This window comes from Pinus tabuliformis, chromosome 1_2 (assembly GCF_031772625.1).
Source record: "Pinus tabuliformis cultivar Carrire ecotype Pingquan chromosome 1_2, CPIR1, whole genome shotgun sequence".
In the NCBI taxonomy this organism is placed as follows: Eukaryota; Viridiplantae; Streptophyta; class Pinopsida; order Pinales; family Pinaceae; genus Pinus; species Pinus tabuliformis.
This window is the reverse complement of record NC_142298.1, coordinates 541,240,424-541,264,033: the sequence shown is the minus strand read 5'-3', so window position 1 is coordinate 541,264,033 and position 23,610 is coordinate 541,240,424. Positions and strand designations below refer to the sequence as shown.

At 39.7% G+C, this 23,610-nt stretch overlaps 1 protein-coding gene across 5 annotated transcripts in view; it reads left to right on the top strand.

Annotated features, from left to right (window-relative positions):
- LOC149206731 (protein IN CHLOROPLAST ATPASE BIOGENESIS, chloroplastic-like) overlaps positions 1-23,610 on the top strand; it is a 226,915-nt gene that overhangs the window by 72,073 nt on the left and 131,232 nt on the right. For 3 of the 5 annotated variants that reach the window (XR_016252586.1, XM_089395543.1, XM_089395542.1), the window contains exon 2: positions 3,164-3,247. The exons of the other annotated variants lie outside the window; for them this stretch is intronic. Coding sequence is in view for 2 of the 3 variants with exons in the window: in XM_089395543.1 (XP_089251669.1) it covers positions 3,164-3,247 (84 nt within the window). In the remaining variant the exon portion in view is untranslated. The remainder of the gene's footprint in view (positions 1-3,163; positions 3,248-23,610) is intronic. 5 annotated transcript variants of the gene reach the window in all.

The following is a 23,610-nucleotide window of genomic DNA, read 5'->3' as shown; positions in this document are numbered from 1 at the left end:
AACTCTCCTTTTAACACTTTCCAAGGTTAAAAACTAAGGAATATTTGTGGTACAAAGTATATGGAAAGGTTGGGAGGCCATCAAGCATCATCTTACCTAGAAAGGTAACTGCTTGTGAATTGCCATATCCTTTAATGAGTATTGCATTTGATGGTCACTTCTCATGCAATATGATCGCAAACATTTAGAAATCACCTATTTGTTTGGCCAAGCGTCTTCTCACAAAAAGGATTGAGGATCTTTTTAATGTCCATACTTAAGACTACAAACAATGGCTGGATTTGAGATCAAAGTTTCAATTTAATGCCACATACATGTTCATCATTAAGTGAGTTAATGAACATATCACAAATGTTTTGTTGCTCAAGTCTATCCTACCTTCCCCATTCACTTGGTGGAATTGCTTTAAATGGTTCAAGAAATACAGGCTAGCTGATGCTTATTGCTGGTTTAGTTCTAAACTAGTTTTATAATTTAAATGTTAGCTAAATAAAGTATGGATGATTCATTCGAAACAAACTAGTTGGATGTCTAGACTCTAGAATGTTTGGAGGCCATATACTGAATTGAAGAAAACATTTTTTGCTTGGTGCTTTATTTTGGGCGGTGTTCATCTTGTTCAACACTTGAAGTATCTAGGAGTTGTGCAACCTAAATGCCCTTTTTGTCACAAGGATGAAAGTGTAAAGTTGTTACATTGGTTTGTCCTTTTGCTATGTTAACCTGGGAATGGGCATCAAATCTTTGTGTGTAGCTTTCGTCTGCCTCCATCTCTTGGAACTTTGCCCTTCTTGGACAACTCCCATGGATCATCAAGTTTTATGTTGCATGGCAACTTGTTAGAACAAAGCTCTTGTTTTTATACGGAAAAAATAAATGAACGTGTATTTAAAAATATTCATTGCTGCAAGTTCACCTGGTTTGATGGGACTTAACTTGTGCCAACCTCCACTTGTAGATTTAGGTGCAAGTTAGTAAGATGAACCTCAAGTTGACACATCTTTGGAGCTTTAGGAACACTAGGAGGTGGCTCCCTAGACAACGATCTGCATCTCTGCATAGGTTCATTCTTGAATTGGTTTGGTCCATTCTCATAGATCTTTCAGACAATGTCATAGGGTAGGTGAACTAGTGAGTGAATGTGGTGAGTGCCATAACAGGGAAAGGCATAGCAAGAATACCCTTCTTGGCCTAAAAATTATAAATCTCCTCAGTTGGAGTTGGCAAATTCTATGGAGAAGTGCCTTGAGCAACAATACAATGATGAATGTGACCCTAGGCCATTGTTCAATGAGCCAATATATAATGGGTGGGGCCCAAATCCTAATGATAGAGATCCTCCACTAGACACAGGGGCTATATGTGCTGCTGCTTGATGTCTATCTTTATTATGGCTAGTTGGTCAGCTATTCAGTTTATTTTGTTCTTGGTTTCTAGCCTAGGTGCTAGCAATTTCACTTGTTTTGATTAAGAGCTTAGGGAATGGCTTTTTCCAATTTTTGATGTAGTCCTTGTGGCAATTGATAGATGCTAGGTACTTTTTCTTGTGGAAATTGTTGTTTGTGGCATATTTTTTAGTTGTAAAATGCCATGTACATATCATTTATATTAATAGCTTAAAGGAAGGATTTTATTTAGAAAAGGTTTAGGCCAACAGTCACTATAGCTATTTTTCCAATTTTTCCTTATTCAAAGGACTTTATTTTGGCGTATTAGTCCTGCAATCTAACCATGTAGCTCCTATAATGTAATGTGTTTATTTGTTATGTATGAAAATGAAGCTTGTTCATTAATTTTTAGGGAAATTCATTTATTCAATATACATTGCTTTCTCTTTATGAATGCTTCTGATCGACTTGTGCCAATGGTGCCATCCTATACAGGATTTTAATGAAGTAGATAGGTCTCACAACTCATAGAAAGTATTCTTAAGCTAAGCAATCGTCATTGGGGGTATCTATTTTTCCAAAGTTGCTCAAGTCTTACACCTAGGATCAGTTTTGATAAACTGCTTGCTTATGTGGGCATGCCAACCCACAAGGGCTGAAAATGTCTTTGTTTGGATTTGAACCTTGCTTGGGGAACTAACAACACCTTTGTTTTAATAACCAAATGGAAAATAAGCTACTGTTGACACTTTTTGTTTTGTTTTCTTAAAATAGTCTAGAAGTTGCTTTACTATTTTCCCCTTGAAGGTAAATCTTGTTAGTTTTTTCCCCATGCTCTTCCTTGTAGGTTTTACCAACATTCTTTTTGAGGGCTAATGGTTAGTTATTATTTGCTATAAATGGACATTAATCAAGTGGTTAGGGGAGCGTAAAGACTATATTTTACTTCATATAAGGTAGTTCATGCAACATTCATTAAGGATGTAATTGCAATTCAACTTCCAATGCTTATCACGGAGGTAGTTGATAGATCCTAAGTTCTTTTGCTCATGGAGGCTGTTATTTGTGGCCTACTTTTTGGGTATTAAAAAAGGTGTTTGGGCCAATATCCACTATTACTATTTTTCCTTTTCTTCTTATTCTGAGTGTTTTATTTTGGCTTGTTATTCATGCAATCCAACATATAGTTCCTCTCAAGTAATATGTTTATTTGTTACGTTTGCAAATGTAGCTTGTTCCTAAATTCAAGGAATATTCATTCATGCAACACACATTGTTTTTTCTTGGTGAATGCTTTAGCTCAACATGTGTAAGTGGCACCATCCTATATAGGATATTAATGGAGATACATCTTGCAACTCACATAAGCTATCCTTCAATGTGTAATCATGATTGCAGGGTAACTATTTTTCCAAACTCACCTTTGTCTTGTACAAGGACCCATCTGCAATGAACTGCCTGCTTATGTAGGCATGCCAACCCATTAGGGTTGAACATGTCTCTTGGGGGTTTGAACCTTGGTAGGAGTAATAAAAACACCCTGCTTTAACAACCAAACAATTCCTTGTTGATGCTTGTTTTGTTTTCTTAAATATAGTTGTCTAGAATTTGCTTAAGCATTTATCTTCTTATTTTTCTCCCATTCTCTTCTTTTTAAAATTTTACCAAATGTATTCTTTTCGAGAGCTAATGGCTAGTTATTCTTTGCTACAGATGGACAATTATCATATGGTTTGTTAAGTATAAAGACTAATATTTTACTTCATATAATGTAGATCATGCAACATTCATTAAGGAGGTTGCTGTGGTTCAGCCTCCTATGCATCTCAACTATCTTTTAAACATCTTGCAGGCCAAAGGTAAATTTCTTTTAGTGAGCTCAAATGCATAATAAATGTATATTTATAACTTTATAAGACATATTATGTCAAATACTTTTGATCAATAAAGAAGCTAGCCATGACTATCTTGCTTGTCAATTTTAATTTTCTAGCTTGAATTTAGTCGGGTTTTTTCTTTCATAGACTCATCCTTTGGCCTTATGTAGACATCCTATTTGGTTTTTAGTAGCTTTTATGATAGCTAGCGAACAAAATCTGAAATCCAAATGACTGAAGTTTAGAGAGTTCTTTAAGAAGAAACTAAAGAACAATTACACTGCCATGTTTAAGATGCGTATACATTATAATGTGATTAAGATGCCTAATTTTGCAAGATATTGGTATTTTAGACCTTAGATTTTGTGTCAATTTTATAGGAAGTGGTAAAATTCTAATGTATATCAATTTCCCACCACCACTTGTTTTATGTCGACTATCTAAGTTGGTTCCTGCATAGTAATATGTATTTTTCTCAAATCTCTATTTGATCGATGCTAAATGTGTACTATGATATTTGCATTGACTTTCTTGCTTGTCTCCAACTTTTCAACATGGTATTGAAGCTGCTCCAATTCTAGGCACCACCTCCTAGAGTTGCATAGAAAATAAGTTTAATTGTCCAAGGCACAAACCCTAGGGAAACTTTTGGAAGTTCCATCCATTGTCATTTGATTAGAATCTCCCTCACTTTAGGTTGACTGAGGACTCTCCTCTGACACAAGAGAGGCTTTCTTCATTAGAGAAGATATCTATGGGAGGCTTGTACTGGTCACTTGGATAAGCTGTCAGGGTGGGTTATGTCTGAAGATGGCCTTCCATGCTAAACAATTCATGGTTATGAGGGATGGATTCAATGTTCAACCACATTATACACTTCATCATTGCTCTTCAGATTCCCATGGGCCAGTTTAGAGATGGCTCTCATAAGTTGCGGATTGAGTCTGAACATTGGATTGAATGATTAGACAAGGTTTCCTAGCTATGTCATCTCTCAGAGGTTGAGATGGAGGAGCACTTCATCTTCTATTGCTCAAGTTTCTATGAGATCCCATGATGATTCCATCGTCTTTTCAGAGAGCTACATATGCTTGGCAGTTTCTTTAGGCACCCAAATGAGAGATGTCTAGCCTTATACATGTAGGAGGCCCTTATCTTTGCTCTTCCATCCTCCAGCCACATGTACATCTTAGACCAACTCCACCAAACATCATTTCCTTCTTTTATTGTGCTCCATACTAGGGGCACCAAATGACAACTGTATAGAGATGACCCTCAATTAGTGAGGACACAGGGCATTATTTCTACCTCCATGAGACCCTAATGGAGTTGCCAAACTAGACTTCATATCAGCAAATAGACCAGTCACCAGATGATATCTTCTATACCACAACAATGGGTTCTTCCTTATAGATAGCAACACAATACTCATTCCAACTCCTCTTCTGATTCTTCTTCTAAAAAAACATCTATTTTGAGTTTTCTCCATTCAGCCTTGGATGTTAGGAGAGAGGGTTATAATGGACTAGGGTATCCTTGTACCACTAGCGCCATAGACCCTAGATCCACTTATTTTGTACATCTCTGTCCTGGATTGCTTCTCCATCTTTGGAATTAGCTTTCTAGGTTTTAGATTAGACTTCGAATTAGCTTTCTAGGTTTTATATTAGACTTCATTTGATTTTACTTGCCGTGTTTTGATTTTATATAGGAACCGCTTTAGTGCTCCGATTTGTATAGAGATCATTGTACCTAATAGTCCCATTGACCTACTTCAGTGGTCATTTGTTGGTCATAGTATCCCATATAACATTCCCGTATCTTTTTAACCTTTCACTCTTACATGCAATTTTGTTTTTTGTTTTTGACTTGGAGAGTAATCAAGTCATAATTCCTTTTAATGTTTAACAATTTGATTCTCATGTCTTTGGCCAATTCTAACCCCAAAAGAAGTGCCTCATATTCTGCTATGTTGTTTGTTGCTTCAAACTCAAGTTTGTAAGAAAAGTAGAAATTCTTTCTTGAAGGAGAAGTAAAACCCACCCTAGCGCCTTCCCCAAATTTTGAGCAAGCTCCATCAAAATGCATGTACCAAAATTTGCTAGCTTTGTCTTCTTATCTTTATCTTCCACGGGTATTATGAAATTTGACAACGCTGCATAACTCCCAATTTCATCTGATTCGTACACAATTTCATTATTGGGTTCCTTAGGGTTTTTGACATGCAATTTTCTTTCAAGCTCCCTATCTAATCTGCCCATGGTGTTGTCAATGCTTGGGATGGTGGTGTGGAATTTCTAGCTACCTAGAAGGTGTTGTTAACCCAGTTAATTATTTCCTATTACTTGTTCACAACAAATTAATTCGTTTACTGGAAGTAATGAATAAAAAACACTATCAACACTAATCTCAAAATAAATTACATCTAAATACACAAGAAATCAATCACACAATTTACACCAATATTTTTGGAAAAAACGTCCCTGGAAAAACCCAATGTGGGGAAAACCAGTTTTCAAATTTGAGGGCTTTTATTAATATCTTTAGCGAAAACTGCTATTGAGAAATATAACTGCTTGCCTGACATTGGCAAAGCTCCGATAATATTTTGTCTTCCCTTCTGCTACTCAAATCAAACTGGAAAACTTCACTGTCTCCTCTGCAGATAAACTCAACCCTTTGCTGCAATTTGCACTCCCTTCCTGCAATTGCATTGGCTAACTAGGAACCCGCATTGGCCTTCTTGACAATCCACACTGCCTCTATGAAATTGGTCTATCAAGTTTTACTGCCTCCAACAACTCGCATATGCCACTCGCACTACCTCCAACAATTCACATTGGCAATTGGCAACTTGATCTAGACCTCTGGTAACTCGCACTGGTGCACTGGAAACTCACACTGCCAAACTTGACCTCCTCTCGCAGAAATAATTTGGCCCTGATAAACTCCCTTTGGAACTCAAAAACTGGAAATCAATCTGATGAAGAACCCCAAAAATATCTCTCAATCATTGCTATTGAAACCCTCTGATGTCTTCTGAAAATCACCCACTGGAATGATCTCCAATGCTACCCATCAATTCCCTTTATAATCTCTCATTCACAAATGAATGGCCATAATTAGAATTTCACTTGATCTAATCGATAGCTAAGGTCATCTTATAAACTTTCTACAAGCTTCTAGAGGCAAATCGATCTTATCACAACTATTGTCAATCAATTTTCCACTTTCCCTAAGTTAGAATTAGGAAATAATTAAAAAAATCACTATTTGACATAATTAAGATATTTCACGTAGGAAAAATGACATGGGCTTGGAGATAATTAATTTCCCCGCGTTCTTAGCCTTAATGACACCTCAAGACTAGAGCACTTGTCCAAGCTACAAAATCTAACAGGTGATGCATGACAAATCCATTTGGATGCTACCACCTAAGTTAACAATCCATTTCCTAGATAGGAGAATGCCCCATGCATCAGGCACATCAATTACCACAATATCCATAATGATCATTATGTCTCAGTATGTTGATAAATGAACTTGTAAATCTTTAATTAATCCATATACCTCAATTTTCTTAGAGTCCACTGCACAAATGTTGTGGTATGATCCGTAAATTTAGTTGCTCCATGACTTTCTTAGTCATTGCATTGGAAGATGCACTTGAATCTAACATACAATTGTGCAAGAGATAGCCATTTACCAACAAAGTAATGAAAAATGTTTGATGTTGCTCATTGCCCATTCCCCTGTCCATACTTTGTAATGCCACTAGAGCATCCTCATTCTTATCCCTAGGAACCTTTTCAATACTCTTCTCTTGAGGAACTTCAATAGATTTTAACAATTTGGATTTTTGAGATGCGATCTTGAGAAGTTCCGTTACTAGGACTCAGATTTTAGCACTATTTAGTATTGATCCATCCATCCAAGTCAACATTCAAATCTGATGTGGGAGGGGAAAATATTTTAGGAGTAATTTGTTGCATTTTTCCTTGATCCTTACTCCTTTTATAGGTCACACCTTTGTGCCTAGCTATTTCAAGAATTTGATCAGGTGTAGGACTTTCACCAAAAAGTTGGGTGACCTTATCATATTTATCAAATATATTATTTACACTATAAGCAGTAGACACATTACACGCTTTCTGTCTCTTCTCCACAACCTCCATCCAATTTTCCATGGAAATATTTTGCTTTTTCCAACCCAATTTAATCTGCTCACTGGTTCCTACTATGCCACCTTTAGTAATTTGACAATAGATGGGACAAGTGGACTCATCATGAAATTCATCACAAGGCCTACAATAAGTAGAAGCTTGATCCAACAAATTGATAGATTCCAATGGGTTAGGTGGCCTATGATCCTGAGTAGGACACTTCTTCTGCCACCTATTTTGTATAACATTCATTTTGTTCGCATGGTTTATCTCCATAGTCTTTATGAATTGGGTTAGCTCCTTGATGGGGGTCATTTGCCGCTTAAATTCTGATTTATTCTTTGAAGGATTTCCTCTTGTAAAACCAGGAAGATCCAACTTTCCTCAAGCTTTCCTATATTTCTCTATCTTCTTAACCAAGCTTTGGGCATCCTTCAAAGTTGCAGGTTCTTTTCCCCTCAACTCATATGATGTATCCATATTGAATGCATCAATATAATATATGAGAATAGACTTCTCTGGAGGTTTAATGTCTTGAGGAAGACTCTTAACTATATCATTGAACCTTTTGTTATATTCTTCCATGTTCTCATTCTCATTCTTCCTAATTCTGCTCACAAGAGCCAATAGGTGATGATCTTCTTTTTTATCTCCCCACTTATTATTGAAAGCATCAATGGTTTGCTTTAAATTTGCAAAGGAGTTAGCATTTTGTTCTGTAAACCAATCTAAAGCATCCTCCTCCAATGAAAATACAAATAACTTCATCTTTACATCCTCATAATTTGTGTTGTTGCACCATTTATTAATGCAAAGATTGAAGTTCTTTATGTGCGTTTTGACACTTATTGCATTATTACCTTGAAAAGAGTGCAATTTCTCTATAGCTTTGTCAGGAATTTGATGAGGATATCCGTTAATGTTAGAAAATCCACTTCAAGCAAATAGATCATCCATTTCTTCCACTTGACTATTATTTGCTTCAAAAAGGTGGAGATCAGGGACTGATTCTTGTCCAAGACTTGCAAGGAGTCTATGAGAAGAGAATTTGTTTAATCTCCTTCTATAAAACCTTTCAGGTTTAGGAATGGGATTAAGCAGACTACTTGAGTTTCTTCTAGTAGAATATCATGCAAATTTTTTAATGACTGGAGTCGCCACTTGGACACAAGCCAATTTCTAATGACCAAATATACATAAAACAAAGCAGAAATAAATTCAAGAAACAAGTTGTATTTCGGGTCTAAAAGGATTTATCCCCAGCAACAACACCACAAATGTTGCCACCTAAATCCACAGTTGGGTTAACGTGGAGAAAATCCTTCACTCCACTTGGTGTGGCCTTAGGGGCAAGTCTCGAGTTGAGTAGCGATCACTCAATTCTCAACTCCTTCGTCTAGGCCAACTCCTAGAGAAGCTAATGTTGAAATTTCTAAGTCAGACACGTCTGAAATTCCTACTGCATTATCTGGTTTATTTCACCTACTTGTATATTCCTTAACAAGTTATTTATCCATAAAAATACTGAAAATAGACACAAATGTAGTCTCAACTCATATACAGATCATCAACTGAAATAATAGACAAACACACAAGGGACACCGTTATTTTTGGACAATCGTCCCTGGAAAAACCCAATGCGGGAAAACCGGTGTAGCAGTTTTGAGGGTTTTATTATTAAGCAACTTTCTTGAGTACAACTAGGGTGCCAAATTGGCTCACCCAACAAAGATTTCTACACGGCAGTAATACCTCTTCTCGGAAGCAGATATTTAGCTTCTCAGCACTAGTTTGCCCCATGAAAATCCTTTTGACGCTTCTCCAAGGCTCTGCGTCAGCCCTGCTAGCCTCTGCGTAGCTCTGGAACCCTCTGTGTCAGCCTTCTGCCTCTCTGCGTCAACTCTCTGGCCTTCTGCGTCACCCACACAAGCCCCTCAGCCTCTGCGCAGTCTCTAGTTGCCTCTGCGTGGCTCCTGTTGCCTCTGTGTAGCCTCCTCAATCACTGCACTGACCCTCTGGCACTATCTCTGCTTCTCTGCTATGTACTCATTGCCCCTCGCTACAACTCAGATCACTTTGTTCGAATTTCCTTAGCAAATCCCGCTCCAAAAAATCAAACTAACTGACCAATATTGGTGTATCTCCAACTGACCCTCAAGCCTACTCTTATACTTTTCCTGTTGAGTCTTCAACGACTGAGATTAAGTCTCTAATCAATGGTAAGATTAGATTTGGCTTGATCCATGTCATTTAGAACATTCTCACCCAATTTTATATTATACCCATTAATATTTTAATTTTCCTAAGTTTAGACTTAGGAACTCCATTAAAAATATTAATTATTTTAATATCTCTCTAACTGGGTGGAATCTCCCCAAACCATTTCCGGGTCTTGGAGATCTCATGTCCTTTAGCCTCTCCACCAATTTTCATGGCTAGAGCACATTCGATGCTACCCCCAAATCAACAACCAAGGGGGGTGGACCCTAAGAGACAAAAAGACTAAGGTTTGACTTAAGCTAAGTTAAACTAAATTAGGTACTACGATTTAATTAAGGTTATCCAAGATACATTCAACCATTAATAAATAAATTGCAGCGATGTTAACTCCAAAGCATGTATGTTGATTGGAGTAGAGAAGAAGTGTTCAACTTGTCTAAGTGCTCAGACTAGTAGAAGAACACAAAAGACTGCCACTTTAGTAGAATATTAATTTATTTAACTAATTCTTGAAGTTAGACTTGGGAAAAAGTAAAAGTTCCTAAGTCAACTTATGATTTAACCTCAACCATTGATCATGATTTAATCTCAGTCGTTGAGAAGGAGATTAGGGTTGAGGTCGAAATTATAAGAGGAGATAGAGCGAGTTGGTGGCAAGTCAGTTGAGCACAAGAAAGTGTGAGAGCACAACGGAGGAAGAGCGAAGTGTTTAGCAGTTCGCAGAGGTTCAACTTCCAAGAGAGATTCAAATCAAGTGAAGGTTGAATTGCCTTAGCCCCGAGATTAGTTGCATAGCTCCAATTCGCACGAGTGTTCTGGCGGAGAGTATTTGCGCTTGCACCTGCAAGTAGATAGGAAAATTCTCATGGCCTTTTGGCAAATCGAGTGAGCAGTGATTAGATTGATTTATCTTGGCAGATTGGTCAGTTACATTTTTGTGATAAAAGGGAAGTTTCTTCGTTGTAATTCTTAGAAGAAAATATTTCGCTGTAGAAGAATAATAAAAACACATAGTGTTTCATGTTTTCCCTGGAGTTGGGGTTTCTTGGGTATATCTTATGTTTTATGGTTGATGTGTTTGTCTTCTGATTTATTTTTCGCTATGCATGTTAGAAAACTCAGTGTGTTTGTGATTTAAGTTTTCAAAATATCAATTGTTTATATTTCTAGGTTTTTACACTTAGAAAATTATGAATAAGTTTACTGTGATTTAAGGAAATCTAACATGGCATCAGAGCTAATTTTGTGATTGAAGAACAAACACAAAATTTATCTTTAGAGAAGTTTCTATGATTCAGAGGGAGCAAGTTATCAGATCGATTTGGTTGTTAGGGTTTTGAGCAGTGCGATTTGTATTTAATAGTTCAATTTCGTAGTATGTCATATCAGGGTTTCAAATTTGAAGACAGTTTCGATGGCTCATCCAATTTTTGTTTGTGGCGTGAAAGGATAACAATGGTGATGGAGGAACAAGGGGTTTGGGACTTTGTTGGTAATGTGCCAGTCGCACCAACATATCTTCAATAGCTGGATTTGTTTGTTTTTGGTAGCATCGGATGTGCTCTAGCCATGAAAATTGGTGGAGAGGCTAAGGCACATGAGTTCTAAAGAACCCAGAAATCATTTGGTGAAATTCCACCCAGATTGTATTTTATTAAAATAATTAATATTTTTAATGGGGTTCCTAAGTCTAAACTTAGGAAAATTAAAGTATTAATGGGTATTAATGAAAATATAGGTGAGAATGTTCTAGAAAGCGGATCAAGTAAAGTTTTTAATCTTAGCTGTTGATTAAAGACTTAATCTCGGCCGTTGAAGTCTCAACGAGAAAAGTATAAGAAGGAGGCTTGGGGTTCATTTAGAAACACACATAGAGAGAACGAATTGATCTGGAGTTCGATTTTTGGGGCTAGGAAGTTGAGAATTTGCACTAAGTGATCATTCTGAAGTAGAGGGGCAGGGATAGTTCGGGAATACTGAGTAGAGAGGCGGAGAGCCACTAGTGGAGGCAGCACAACAACTAGAAGGACTGACGTTGGGCCAATCTGGGCCCACGCAGGCCTGACGCAGAGCCATAAGGGCCAATGTAGAAGTGAAGCTGCCCTCACACAGAAAGCCAAAAATTGCCGAAACAGCTGGGAGGGCTGACGCAAAAGGCAGAAGAGACAACGCATAGATGACGCAGAAAGCAGAAGAGACAACACAGAGATGACGCAAAGCTTGTAAGGCTGACGCAGGGCCAGCACAAAGATAGCAGGGGTTAGCCAGTTTTGCTGTCGGATCAGCCGGAAGTTACCGGGTGAAGTGAGGTAATCTCACTTGGTTTTCCACCATTATATTTTTTCTCTGTCACTGGTTTGCCGGGAGGGCAACCAACATTGTATTCAGAGCTATTGCTTAATAATATAAACCCTCAGAGCTACTGCACTGATTTTCCCGCATTGGGTTTTTCCAGGGACTATTTTGTCCAAAAGTAACTGTGTCCTATGTATCCTGTTCTTTGCTCAGTTTTCTATTTCATGTAATCAAATTTAAAGTAGTGTAGGATGCAGAAGTAATTTACTTAAGTATTCAGAAAACAACTTGATAATGTATATTAAAATCAAGTAGGAGAAGTAAATTCAGTTTTGCTGCAGCAGGGGTTCTTTGAGCCTAGAAATTTTCACATGGTATCAGAGCATTGATTTTGAAATAGGAAGAGTAGATCTAGTGCTGAGTAGAGAAGCCAATAGTTGCATTTGGCAGCAATTCGAATCCCCTTGAAGGGATTGCGTAGTCCTTGCTGAGAAAGCAGTGATTCCGAGGAAATCTCTCTCTAAGAGAGTCGACAGAGAGGTACGATTTCCGGTTCATGTGCTTGCAGAAGTAGAGGGAGTGATGCAGAGCCTCAGTGCAGTGCTTGAAGGACGTAGTTTCTGTCAGGTCAAAAATCTGTTGGAAAAGAGCGAAGACACATAGAAGGGGAATTTTCTCCTCAGAGGACTTTTCTCGCCAAAAGTTCAAATTTTTCACTTGCTGGGCAACAGACCGGTGTTGAGCAGTGATTAGAGTCAATTCGACAGTTTGGGTGAGATGGTATCGCATGGGCTCAGAGATCAGTGCCTTATTGCTTTGGCTTAATGGAGTCAAGATACACATAGATTGAGAATTTTCGTGAGCTAAGGAGCCCTAATTGATCTTCGCCTCTCCAAGTACATCGACTAGGTAAATAGGGATTTATACTTCAAATTTTCAAAGGAGAGTGTTCAACCTTAGAGGTTCCTGTAGGAACATTTACCTAATCTCTCAAAGCTCAACGCATGCATTTAATCAATTATTCAAGGTCCTAGAGGAATTTCACATTACATTAACTCATACAAGAATAATGATAAATAATACATGCATTTGACAAGTAAGATAACAAGAATAGCATCAAAATCTCGACTTACATGCGAGAGAGAGTATATCCATTGATCAATTTCGCATTAGAAAGAAGCATCAATTTCGCATTAGAAAGAAGCTCCAAAGACGATAGCAAAAATCCAAACATCATAGTGCATCAAGAAACTCCAAAAAGTTTACCCTAGAAAAAAGTGCAAAAAATCTCTTAAGAGATACTATTTCAATCCAAGTGATGATGAGAGGTTAGAATGAGCCTCTCTCATATTTATACAACTCTAAAGGGGATTCGATTTGCCTAATTGGCCTAATTTAGCCCCAAATAATAAAATAATACATAATAATGACATGACTTGGTGACAAGCCCACCAAGATAGCTCAATAATACAAAGAATAACCTCTCAAGTGGGCAAAATAATGAATATGATGAGTCGTTGGGCCATTGAGGAGGCCTAATGGAGTCCAAATGTGCCAAGTTGAGTGAAAATGCTCCAAACATAGTGGACAAGGGGTTGGCCCCTTGTTTTCCAAGCAAGTCGCATGTGGTGCTCTCAAGTGGGTGTGGGGGGCACAATGACATCCTCATGGGTCTCCAAGTGGATCGATAATGCTTGTAAACCATTTGTAAGGGCTAGGATGATGACATAAGCCCTCCCTTTGTCTCTTGTAGTGAGACACATCCTCATCTGGACCCTGGAACATCTACCAAGTGTGTGGTACATGTGTGGAGCTGGTTGGGCATGGTGATCCAGGTGCATCATCCTCATCCAAAAGGTGGAACATGAGCAATCCTTGAATGGTGCTGGGGATCCATGAAGTAATCTTTGCTATGGTGGAGGCCCATGGTTCTCAACGTTCACCCTACAAGTGCCAATGTGGCCCTCTGGAGGGCTTGGACCCCGTATACGGAGACCAAACCCCAAAATGGAGACCACTTGCAATTTTGCATAAGATTCAATGCATCCCCTTGCCCTCCAATACAACAAATCATTAGAGTAATCAAATAAAATAACTTACAAATTATGGAATCAAGTGGGCAATTCATGGTGGCATGCCCTTCCATAGTGGGCTTTGGCATGTGCAGGTGTCTCCAAGCTCAATAAGGGTGTTAACCAAGTGTTGATTTGGGGTAGCATTAGATGTGCTCTAGCCATGAAAATTGGTGGAGAGGCTAAAGCACATGAGATCTCCAAGACCCAGAAATGGTTTGGGCAGATTCTAACAGGTTTGGGAGATATTAAAATAATTAATACTTTTAATGGAGTTCCTAAGTCTAAACTTAGGAAAAATAAAATATTAATGGGTATTAATATAAAACTGGGTTAGAATGGTCCAAAAGTCATGGATCAAGCCAAATCTAATCTTAGCCGTTGATTAGAGATTTAATCTTGACTGTTGATGGACAAACGAGAAAAGAATAAGAGGAGGCTTGAGGGTCAGTTGGAGAACACACCAAGAGAGATCAAGAATTCAATTTTCTGGGGCTAGGTTTGTTAAGGAAATCGAGTGAGTGATCTGAGTTGCAGCTTGTTGTCGCACAGATTGTCACAACAACACTCAGACTGGGGGCTGTCACCCTGATCCCCAATCTCTCCGTTTAAGCCGTTTCCCGAGGCTAAGGTGGGTAGACCCTATGGGATGAATGAAGACCAACTGTGGACCAATTGGGTTGGAGACCCAGCAAGGCAAATTAGCACCTGATTGATTTAGAAATTAATGTACCAGTGCCTTATGGAGTTAATGATTAAATAATTGTTTACCGAAAGCTGCAGAAACATGAACTTTATAATTCCATGATTAACAATCATTTATCATCAAATAACCCAAGCAAAGATTTATTGTGCCAGATGCGAGATAATCAATAAATGTACAATGCCTTACAATTTCCCAGCAATTAAATTTCTAAAGAATGAATGCTTTAAACAACCACGAAATTTAAATGCTGACCAGATTTCAAATAGTTAATCTCCAGATATAAACATTTTAAGCACATTTAACTTTATCGCAACAGAGAAAAGACTTTAAAAAAGAATTTCCAATTTTTTAATTAGCCTTTTTCAAAATTTTTTAATTTTTAAATATTTTTATATTTTAAATAAAACAAAACTAAAGTCTAAATAAAACAAGACTAACAAAAAAAACCTAAGAATTATGCTTTTGGTATTTTTATTTTTTATTTTTTATGATTTTATGATTTATTTTAAAATCAAAATCAAAACAAAACTAAACTTAAAAATACCCATTTCTAAGACTAGAACCTAAACTAAATAAAAGTAAATAACAAAAAGAATCTAACTAAAAAGAACTAACACCTAATAGCATAAAATATAAACAAAATCGATTTTTTTTTTTTTTTGGATCCTCGAACTTCGCCATTTGGAAAAATTACCTAGGACCTAGGACTTAGGACTTATGAGGGGATTAAAACATTTTTTAACCCTCAAGACACTTTACATCATGACTTTTACAATTTTACATCTCAAGGGGGAAAACCCATTTGACATAGACCCTCATAGACCACCCAGTTCTGCGACACAACTATAATCTTGTAGATCAAGCAATTTGTAATAACCTAACCAAATAGTTAGAATTATTTCCAAATTACTTTTACATAGACTTGAAGCACACTAGGATTCCCCTAAGATTCTAATGACAAAATCCATTCTGGCTTTGGGGTTAGGCTGAAGGAAAACTCTGGCGATCATAGATCGGTGAGACAAAAAACCTTCTAAAACGTAGATTATCACTAGAAAATTAGGTTTGCCTAGGCAATTTACATACATGACTCAGATCTGCTAAGATTATTTACAATTTACACATGCAGTCTGGGTTTACAACATGATCGGGTTGATGATGACAGTCGAATGGCATGGACACGTCGATCCAGCATTGTCCCTTTTTGCGAAAAGATGGGGTGTATTGCTATGGGTAGTTGACATGTAGTGGTCAACACAGCTGAGGGGTAGTGAATACATAGCAGAGAGGCCGAGTTAGTACCAGGAGGATCAGCGCAGAGCCGGGAGAGGTTGACGCAGAGCTTGCTAGAGGTTACGCAGAGGCAGCTAGGAGTTGCGCAGAGTCAGAGAGGGCCAGCGTGTGAGACACAGAGGGTCTAGGGGCTGATGCAGAGGCTCCAAAAGCTGATGCAGAGCCCAGTGAGACTGACGCAGGGCTAGAGAAGCTGATGCAGGGCCAGAGAGGTTGACGCAGGGCCTAGAGGCAGCGTTGGGAGAATTTCGTGGGACAGAATGAGAGCTGGAGAGCTGGATAGGGTGACGCAGTCCCTATCAGAGTGACGCAGAGTAGCAGAAGTTGCATTGTTGTTGTGGAATTGTTCATCTGGTGATTTAGCCGGAATATCTGTCTCCGACTGAGAGGTACTATTGTCGAGGGCATTCTCTGTTGGGTGAGCCATTTCTGGCACCTAGGTTGTATTCTGAAACTGCATAATAATAAAACCCTTTGAATAGCTGCACCGGTTTTCCCGCATTGGGTTTTTCCGGGGACATTAGTCCAAAAACAATGATGTCACTTGTGTGCTTGTTTACTTTCAGTTGATGGTCTGTATGTGTTGATACTGGACTTTTATTTATTTTCAGTATTTACATGGTAAATAACTTGTTAAGTAATTGAACAAGTAGGAAGAAATAAATCAGATAGTACAGGAAAAATTTCTAACGGGTTAAACTTAGAAATTCCAACATGGTATCAGAGTGTGGTTGCAGATCATAGGATAACTGAAGGCATCATCCGAGCAGAGCAGTAGTAGCAGAAACAACTATCTTGAGTGACAAAAGCTGTTCCTAGCAGAAAGCAGCAAGGAAGGAGTGACGCAAAGGGTCGCGTCATCAGTTCGAGCCAGGAGGAGGATCAGCGCAGAGGCAGAGAGGAGAATACCTGACCTACGTAGTGCCTGGTCATCTTTCTCAGTCAGGAAGGATCGACGCTGTGGCCAGGAGGTGCAGATTTTGCCGGCCGGGATTGCGCAGAGCCTAGAGGCTCAGTCCTTCAAGTTGCTGAGGTATAGGAGGTTGCAGATAATTTGCGGAGCGAAGCTGGTGGGGTACTGTGGTCAGAACAGTACCTAACAGGGCAAGACCAAGGAGGAGGGATTTCCAGAAAGGAAATCGAGACTCAGAGGGAGTCGAACCGAGGACTTCCAGGAGGGAAGTAAAGAGACTCAGAGGAGTTGGAAGAAGAGTAGCAAGATGACAGTGAATGTGTTGAGAGATCAGGATAGACTGGACGAAGCTTCCAACTTTGTATTCTGGAAGGCCAGGGTCTTGTCCATTCTAGACAGGTATCACATCAAGCACTTCGCCTTGAAAATGATAGCGATCCCAGTTGACCCAGCTGAAAATGAGAAGTACGAGGAGGCAATGGCCAGGGCAAAGTGCATCATCCTTGAAGGGGTCAAGGATCATGTGGTGCCGCATATTGCCGAGAAGTACATTGCAAATGAGATGTGGGAAGCCCTGAAGAAATTGTACTAGCATACTTTCGTGCAGAGGAAGATGTTACTTGAAAATCAGTTGCGGTCATACCAGATGCAGAAGGGAGAATAGATAAATGTCTTCCTTGGTGGATTGAAGGAGATTTGTGATCAACTAACTTCCATATGGGCCACGCCGGATCAGGCACTGATGGTGAGGACCGCATTGAATGCAGTCTCAGAGGATTGGGAGGTATTTGTCCAGAGCATACTGGGCAGATCTAGCCTTCCAGATTGGGAGGAACTGTGGGCGGTTCTTCGTCAAGAAGAGATTAGATGGGTGACCAAGGTGGGGAGTAGTGGAAAAGGGGTCAGAATCAAGAAGGAGGAAGAAGAAGATGCGGTTCTCGCATCTGCGGGAAAGCAGGAGAAGAGGAAGAACAAGGACCTCTCCAAGGTCAAGTACTTCCATTGTGGGGAACTGGGTCACTATGCAAACGAGTGTCCTAGGAAGAAGAGCAAGGGATAGGCTTCCGAGACCAAGGTAGCGCCAATGAGGGCGGAGAAAGAAGTTGAGATTGATGACGGTTGTGCCATGAGTGCTCATGTGCCACTTGAGAGAAAGTGGGGAGACATCGAGCTGTAGTCAGACGGGCTACAGGCGATGAGGGGTAGGATCCTTGAGGTACCCAACCTCTTGGATTATACCTTGCTATGGGAGCCCCAAAGAGGAGAAGCAGGACTGGCAGATGTCAGTAGAGATGGATGCGGATGGAGTGGCAGAGAGTGCTATAGTGTAGGAGTCCCGGGTCAGCGCAAAGGCTAGCAGGATGCAACAATAAGAGAAGCACAGGAATATTTCACTAGTGCAGGATGGCACAGAAAGGTGTGCAACCGTGTGAGATGCATGGAGTTATTGCAGCAGTGCAGAGGTTACTAGAGGGAGCACTTGTTACTGGCAAAGGGAGATTCAGCATTGGGAGAGTCTCTAGCCTGATAGGGATGTCAAAGTTGGGTGGATCAGTTACTTCCTTCTCAGTAACTGGGTTGCAGTGCAGCAGTTAGCAGTGGCAGTGCTATGGGCAACACGATGCAGCATGAGGAGAAGGGGATGCAGTGCAGATGCAACAGTGGCAGTGGCAGTGACAGGGCCATGGGCAACAGCACGGATGCAGAGGGAGCTGTCGTACAGATGCAACAGTGGCAGTGGCAGGGCCATGGGCAGTAGTACAGATGCAAAGGGAGCTGCTGTACAGATGCAGCAGTGATAGTGGCAGGGCCATGGGCAGCAGTACAGGATGCAATAGTGTAGAGGCTGTGGGCGGGGAGATTGTTATGAAACCAGCTCAAGAAAATATAGAAAAGATAGATCAACGCCTTAGAATTCAGCCTCTTCGAGGGGGCAACCTCCTTTACATTACATAAATGAACAATTCTTGGATGATACAAATGAAATGACCTCCTTTCTATATATAGGAGTCTAAGGGGTCATAACATAATCAGAGCCGACCTAACAATAATAATGTAAGGGCATAATAATAACAATAGTGGGCTTCTATGGGGCACAATACTAACAATATGGGCACTACATGGGTACATCAATATAACAAGTGGGTTGTACTAATAATAATAAGGGGTTACACTAGTAGTATAGGGGCCTAACATGCCCCTCTCCTTCAAAAAGCGTTGTCCTCAACGCTTAAGTAGTTCTTGATGCTTCTGTATAAAATTCTTGTCCTCCCTTATGGAATCTTCAGCGGGTAAGTTCTTCCACTTGATGAGATACTCTGAAATTGATCAATTTCGTAGCTGTCGGGTTCTTGTTTCTGTGACTGCTCCAGGTTCCAATATGATTTTTCCTTCCTCTTCAATTTCTGGCAATATTGTTTGAATTGGGATCTTTTGCAACTTTTGAATAAGTGGCCATACTTCTTCGTCCTTCTTCCATTCATCCCTTGCTTCATTTATCCAATCTGGTTGGATAATAGAAATAGCACAAAACAATTCTTCCACATCCTCATCCTTGAAGAGTCTTCCCATTCAGTAAGGTTGCCATTTTTTAAGTGCATGTAGTATTGCCAACATTTCCTTCTCATAAATAGCTTGCTTGAGATGTAGCAGTAAAAATACCCAATCAAAACATTTTTCACCATGATGTTGATCTACCTGTTGTTTCGTTTGATTTTGCACCGAAGTGGCGTTATCCTTTAAAAGTTGGAGAACTTGTTGTTGATGCTCGATGTGATCTTTCACTACTTGAACCTTTTTCTTCTTGATATGTCCTTCTATCTCTAGAGTTTGAGGAGTGGTAATTTCTTCCAATCCTTTACAAGATATGGTCAGATTCATTGCGTGATGGTCGATGTGATCTTTCACTTCTTGAACATTTTTCTTCTTGATATGTCCTTTTATCTTGATAGTTTGAGGGGTGGTAATTCTTGCCAATGCTTTACAAGATATGGCCTGGTTCATTTCTTCTTTCTCTGGGGTTGGGTCCTGGTGTATATCCTCTTCTTTTGATGTTTCTTGATGCTTTTCTTCCTCCTCTTCATACTCTATGTAAAATAATTTCTTCTCAGTACACTTATGACCTTTAGTGCATTTGCTATCACAATTGTAACAAAGCCCTTTTTCTCTTTTTTCTTCCAATTGTTGTGGTGTAACCCTTGTAGGTTGTGGAAGGCTAGGAGAAGCAACACTTCCATCTTTATAGTTGTGAGGGGTAGACTTCCTTGTTTCCATAATTTTACTTTCCATTATGTAACAAAGCCCTTTTACTAGTTTCGATTGTTGTGGTGTTGCTCTAAAGAAGGTGTTGCTCTTTGTATCCTCATAATGTGCTATCATTTCCTCCGTGAAAATTGACCACGTAACAAGTTGTTTACGAGAACAAAGCCCTTTATACCATAAAAATTGATCTGGTTCTAAATATGAAGATGCAATACATACCTTTTGTAACAGTGGTACACCATGTAGATCAAAATATTGCTCCATCTGAAGTATCCAATTTACCGGATCCTTGCCATCAAACTTCCTCATCTTGCTTTTTCTTGATTTTAGGAGCTTGATCTTGAAACGACTGTAACTCTGTACTTTTAGATCTTTAATTTTTGAAATTATGACCTGCAGTAGCCCTCTGTGTCCTCTTTCCAATGCCACAAGTCTGACCCAAATTGGATTCTCCAAGGAAGAGTTATGCGAAATCTCCCACAGTGACCTGATTATAGACTAGTTCAGTAGAGCGAACTTGTACGACGTGCAACGTGTCACTGTTTCGACCTTTGGCTGTGAAAAACATATACAGGAAACTACAGTCCGTCCTCTTTCTGTACCTTCTTACGAAATTTCAATCCGATCCTTAGAGAGAAAGTTATGAAGATTTTCCCCAGGTCACCTGTTTGGAATGTAATTCAGGAGTCTGCAAAAAGACCAATTTCCTTAGATCATATCTCCGCAAATATAGTGCGAAAAGCTCTGAAATTCGGACCCGAGGTTCAGCGTGATTTCTTCTCAAATGGGTTTTTTTGCAACTTCTGAAACGTCGCAGAAAAAAAGTTATAGCGAAAATGCCACGATGACCTGTTTGGAGCAGCGAAACCCTAGAATCCAAAGCTCTGATACCAAATGTTATGAAACCAGCTCAAGAAAAGATAGATCAACGCCTTAGAATTGAGCCTTTTCGATGGGGCAACCTCCTTTACATTACATAAATGAACAATTCTTGGATGATACAAATGAAAAGACCTCCTTTCTATATATAGGAGTCTAAGGGGTCATAACATAATTAGAGCCGACCTATCAATAATAATGTAAGGGCACAATAATAACAATAGTGGGCTTCTATGGGGCACAATACTATCAATATGGGCACTACATGGGTACATCAATATAATAAGTGGGTTGTACTAATAACAATAAGGGGTTACACTAGTTAGTATAGGGGCCTAACAGAGACCTAGCATCATAACAGGTACCGATGCTAGATAATCAGAGTAATGCTCAGTGAGGACTCGAGGAGTATTACTAGAGCACAATCCTAGCTAAGAGGGAGTGTTGATTTGGGGTAGCATCGGATGTGTTCTAGCTATGAAATTGGTCGAGAGGCTAAAGCTCATGAGATCTCGAAGACCCATAAATGGTTTGGGCAGTTCTATTTGGTTTCGGAGATATTAAAATAATTAATATTTTTAATGGAATTCCTAAGTCTAAAGTTAGGAAAAATAAAATATTAATGGGTATTAATATGAAACTGGGTTAGAATGGTTCAAAAATCATGGATCAAGCCAAATCTAATCTTAGCTGTTGATTAAAGATTTAATCTCGGCCGTTGATGGACCAACGAGAAAAGTATAAGAGGAGGCTTGAGGGTCAGTTGGAGAACACACCAAGAGAGATCAAGAATTCAATTTTCTGGGGCCGGGTTTGCTGAGGAAATCGAGTGAGTGATATGAGTTGCAGCTGAGGGGCAATGAATACATAGCAGAGAGGCAGAGTTAGTCCTAGGAGGATCATCGCAGAGCCAGGAGAGGTTGACGCAAAGCCAATTAGAGGCTACGTAGAGCCAGCCAGTGGCCATGCAAAGGCAGCTAGGAGCTGCGCAGAGCCACAGAGGGCTAGCGTGTGAGACACAGAGGGTCTAGGGGCTGATGCAGAGGCTCCAGAAGCTGACGCAGAGCCTAGAGAGGTTGACGCAGGGCCAAAGAGGCTGATGTAGGGCCTAGAAGCAGCACTGGGGAATTTCGTGGGACAGACTGAGAGCTGGAGAGCTGGATAGGGTGACGTAGAGCAACAAAAGCTGCATTGTTGCTGTGGGATCATTCATCCGGTGATTTAGCCGAAATATCCGTCTCCGGCTGAGAGGTACTATTGCTTAGGTTATTTTCTGTTGGGTGAGCCATTTTTGGCACCCAAGTTGTATTTTGAAACTGCATAATAATAAAACCCTCTGAACAGCTGCAACAGTTTTCCCGCATTGGGTTTTTCCGGGGACATTAGTCCAAAAACAATGGTGTCACTTGTGTGCTTGTTTACTTTCAGTTGATGGTTTGTATGTGTTGATGCTGTACTTGTATTTATTTTCAGTATTTACATGGTAAATAACTTGTTAAGTAATTGAGCAAATAGGAAGAAATAAATCAAATAGTACAGGAACAATTTCTAACGGGTTAAACTTAGAAATTCCAACACCAAGGACCCTATTAGGTGATTTTAGCCTTTAAAGGAGGGTGACATGTCCATGGTACATCCATCAATTGGTAGGTGGCATGTAATATAATGATGGGACAAAGTGGGAATTAGGGTAAGGCTCCAAGCCACAAGTCATGGTACAAGGGTAGCTATGATGAGGTAAACCCACACTTGGGTATATGAGTGTAGGAGGGAGCAAATCATGGTACATGAGTTACCATGGCATTTATTTTTCCACCCTTCTTCATATGCCTTTTGCCTTTGATTGATTTTTCTTCACAATTGCTCGGGGCTCTAGGGGATGAGAGCATGATGTGTAGAATATAGCAGTAGATACCCCTTTTTAAGGTGGGGTAGTTCATTGCCCACCAGGGGTTGGGACAATCATGGGTTCCTTAATGTGGAGGGGGCTCATTTAGGGCCCATAGGAACTAGGGCGATGGCCATGAATGAGGGGTAGAGCTCATGTTTGGCTTTTGCCCACATGCTAAATTTGTATGTCTCGACCATCTTTTGCATTTTGTGGTACATTTCCTGTTGTAAGTGGCCAAATTATGCTTTTTCCTTTCTTTTTAGTTGCATCAACCTCTGGGCATCGTTCTAGGCCCAACCAAAGTGTGGACAAGAGGAGGGGGAAGCTAACCCTATGTGGACCTGAAGGGGAAAAGTGATGAATGGGGTTAAAATGAGTGGAGGGAAGTGATGTATATGCCATATGGTGTCGAGAAGCTGGACAACACAACCAAAATCAAGATTTCCCATGTAGTTCCAATCCTAAAGCTAATGGCTAGTAAAGGTGATCCCATGGGACTAGGATACAGGGCTAACTGCCAAATCGGGTAGAGGAGACAAGAGTACAAACCTATCCCACTCTTTCTGCTGAATCCCCCCACCAATCCATGCCCAAAAGTGTCCATGATAAGTAAACAAAATTACTCAACTAAACCAATGAAAAGTCATACCTT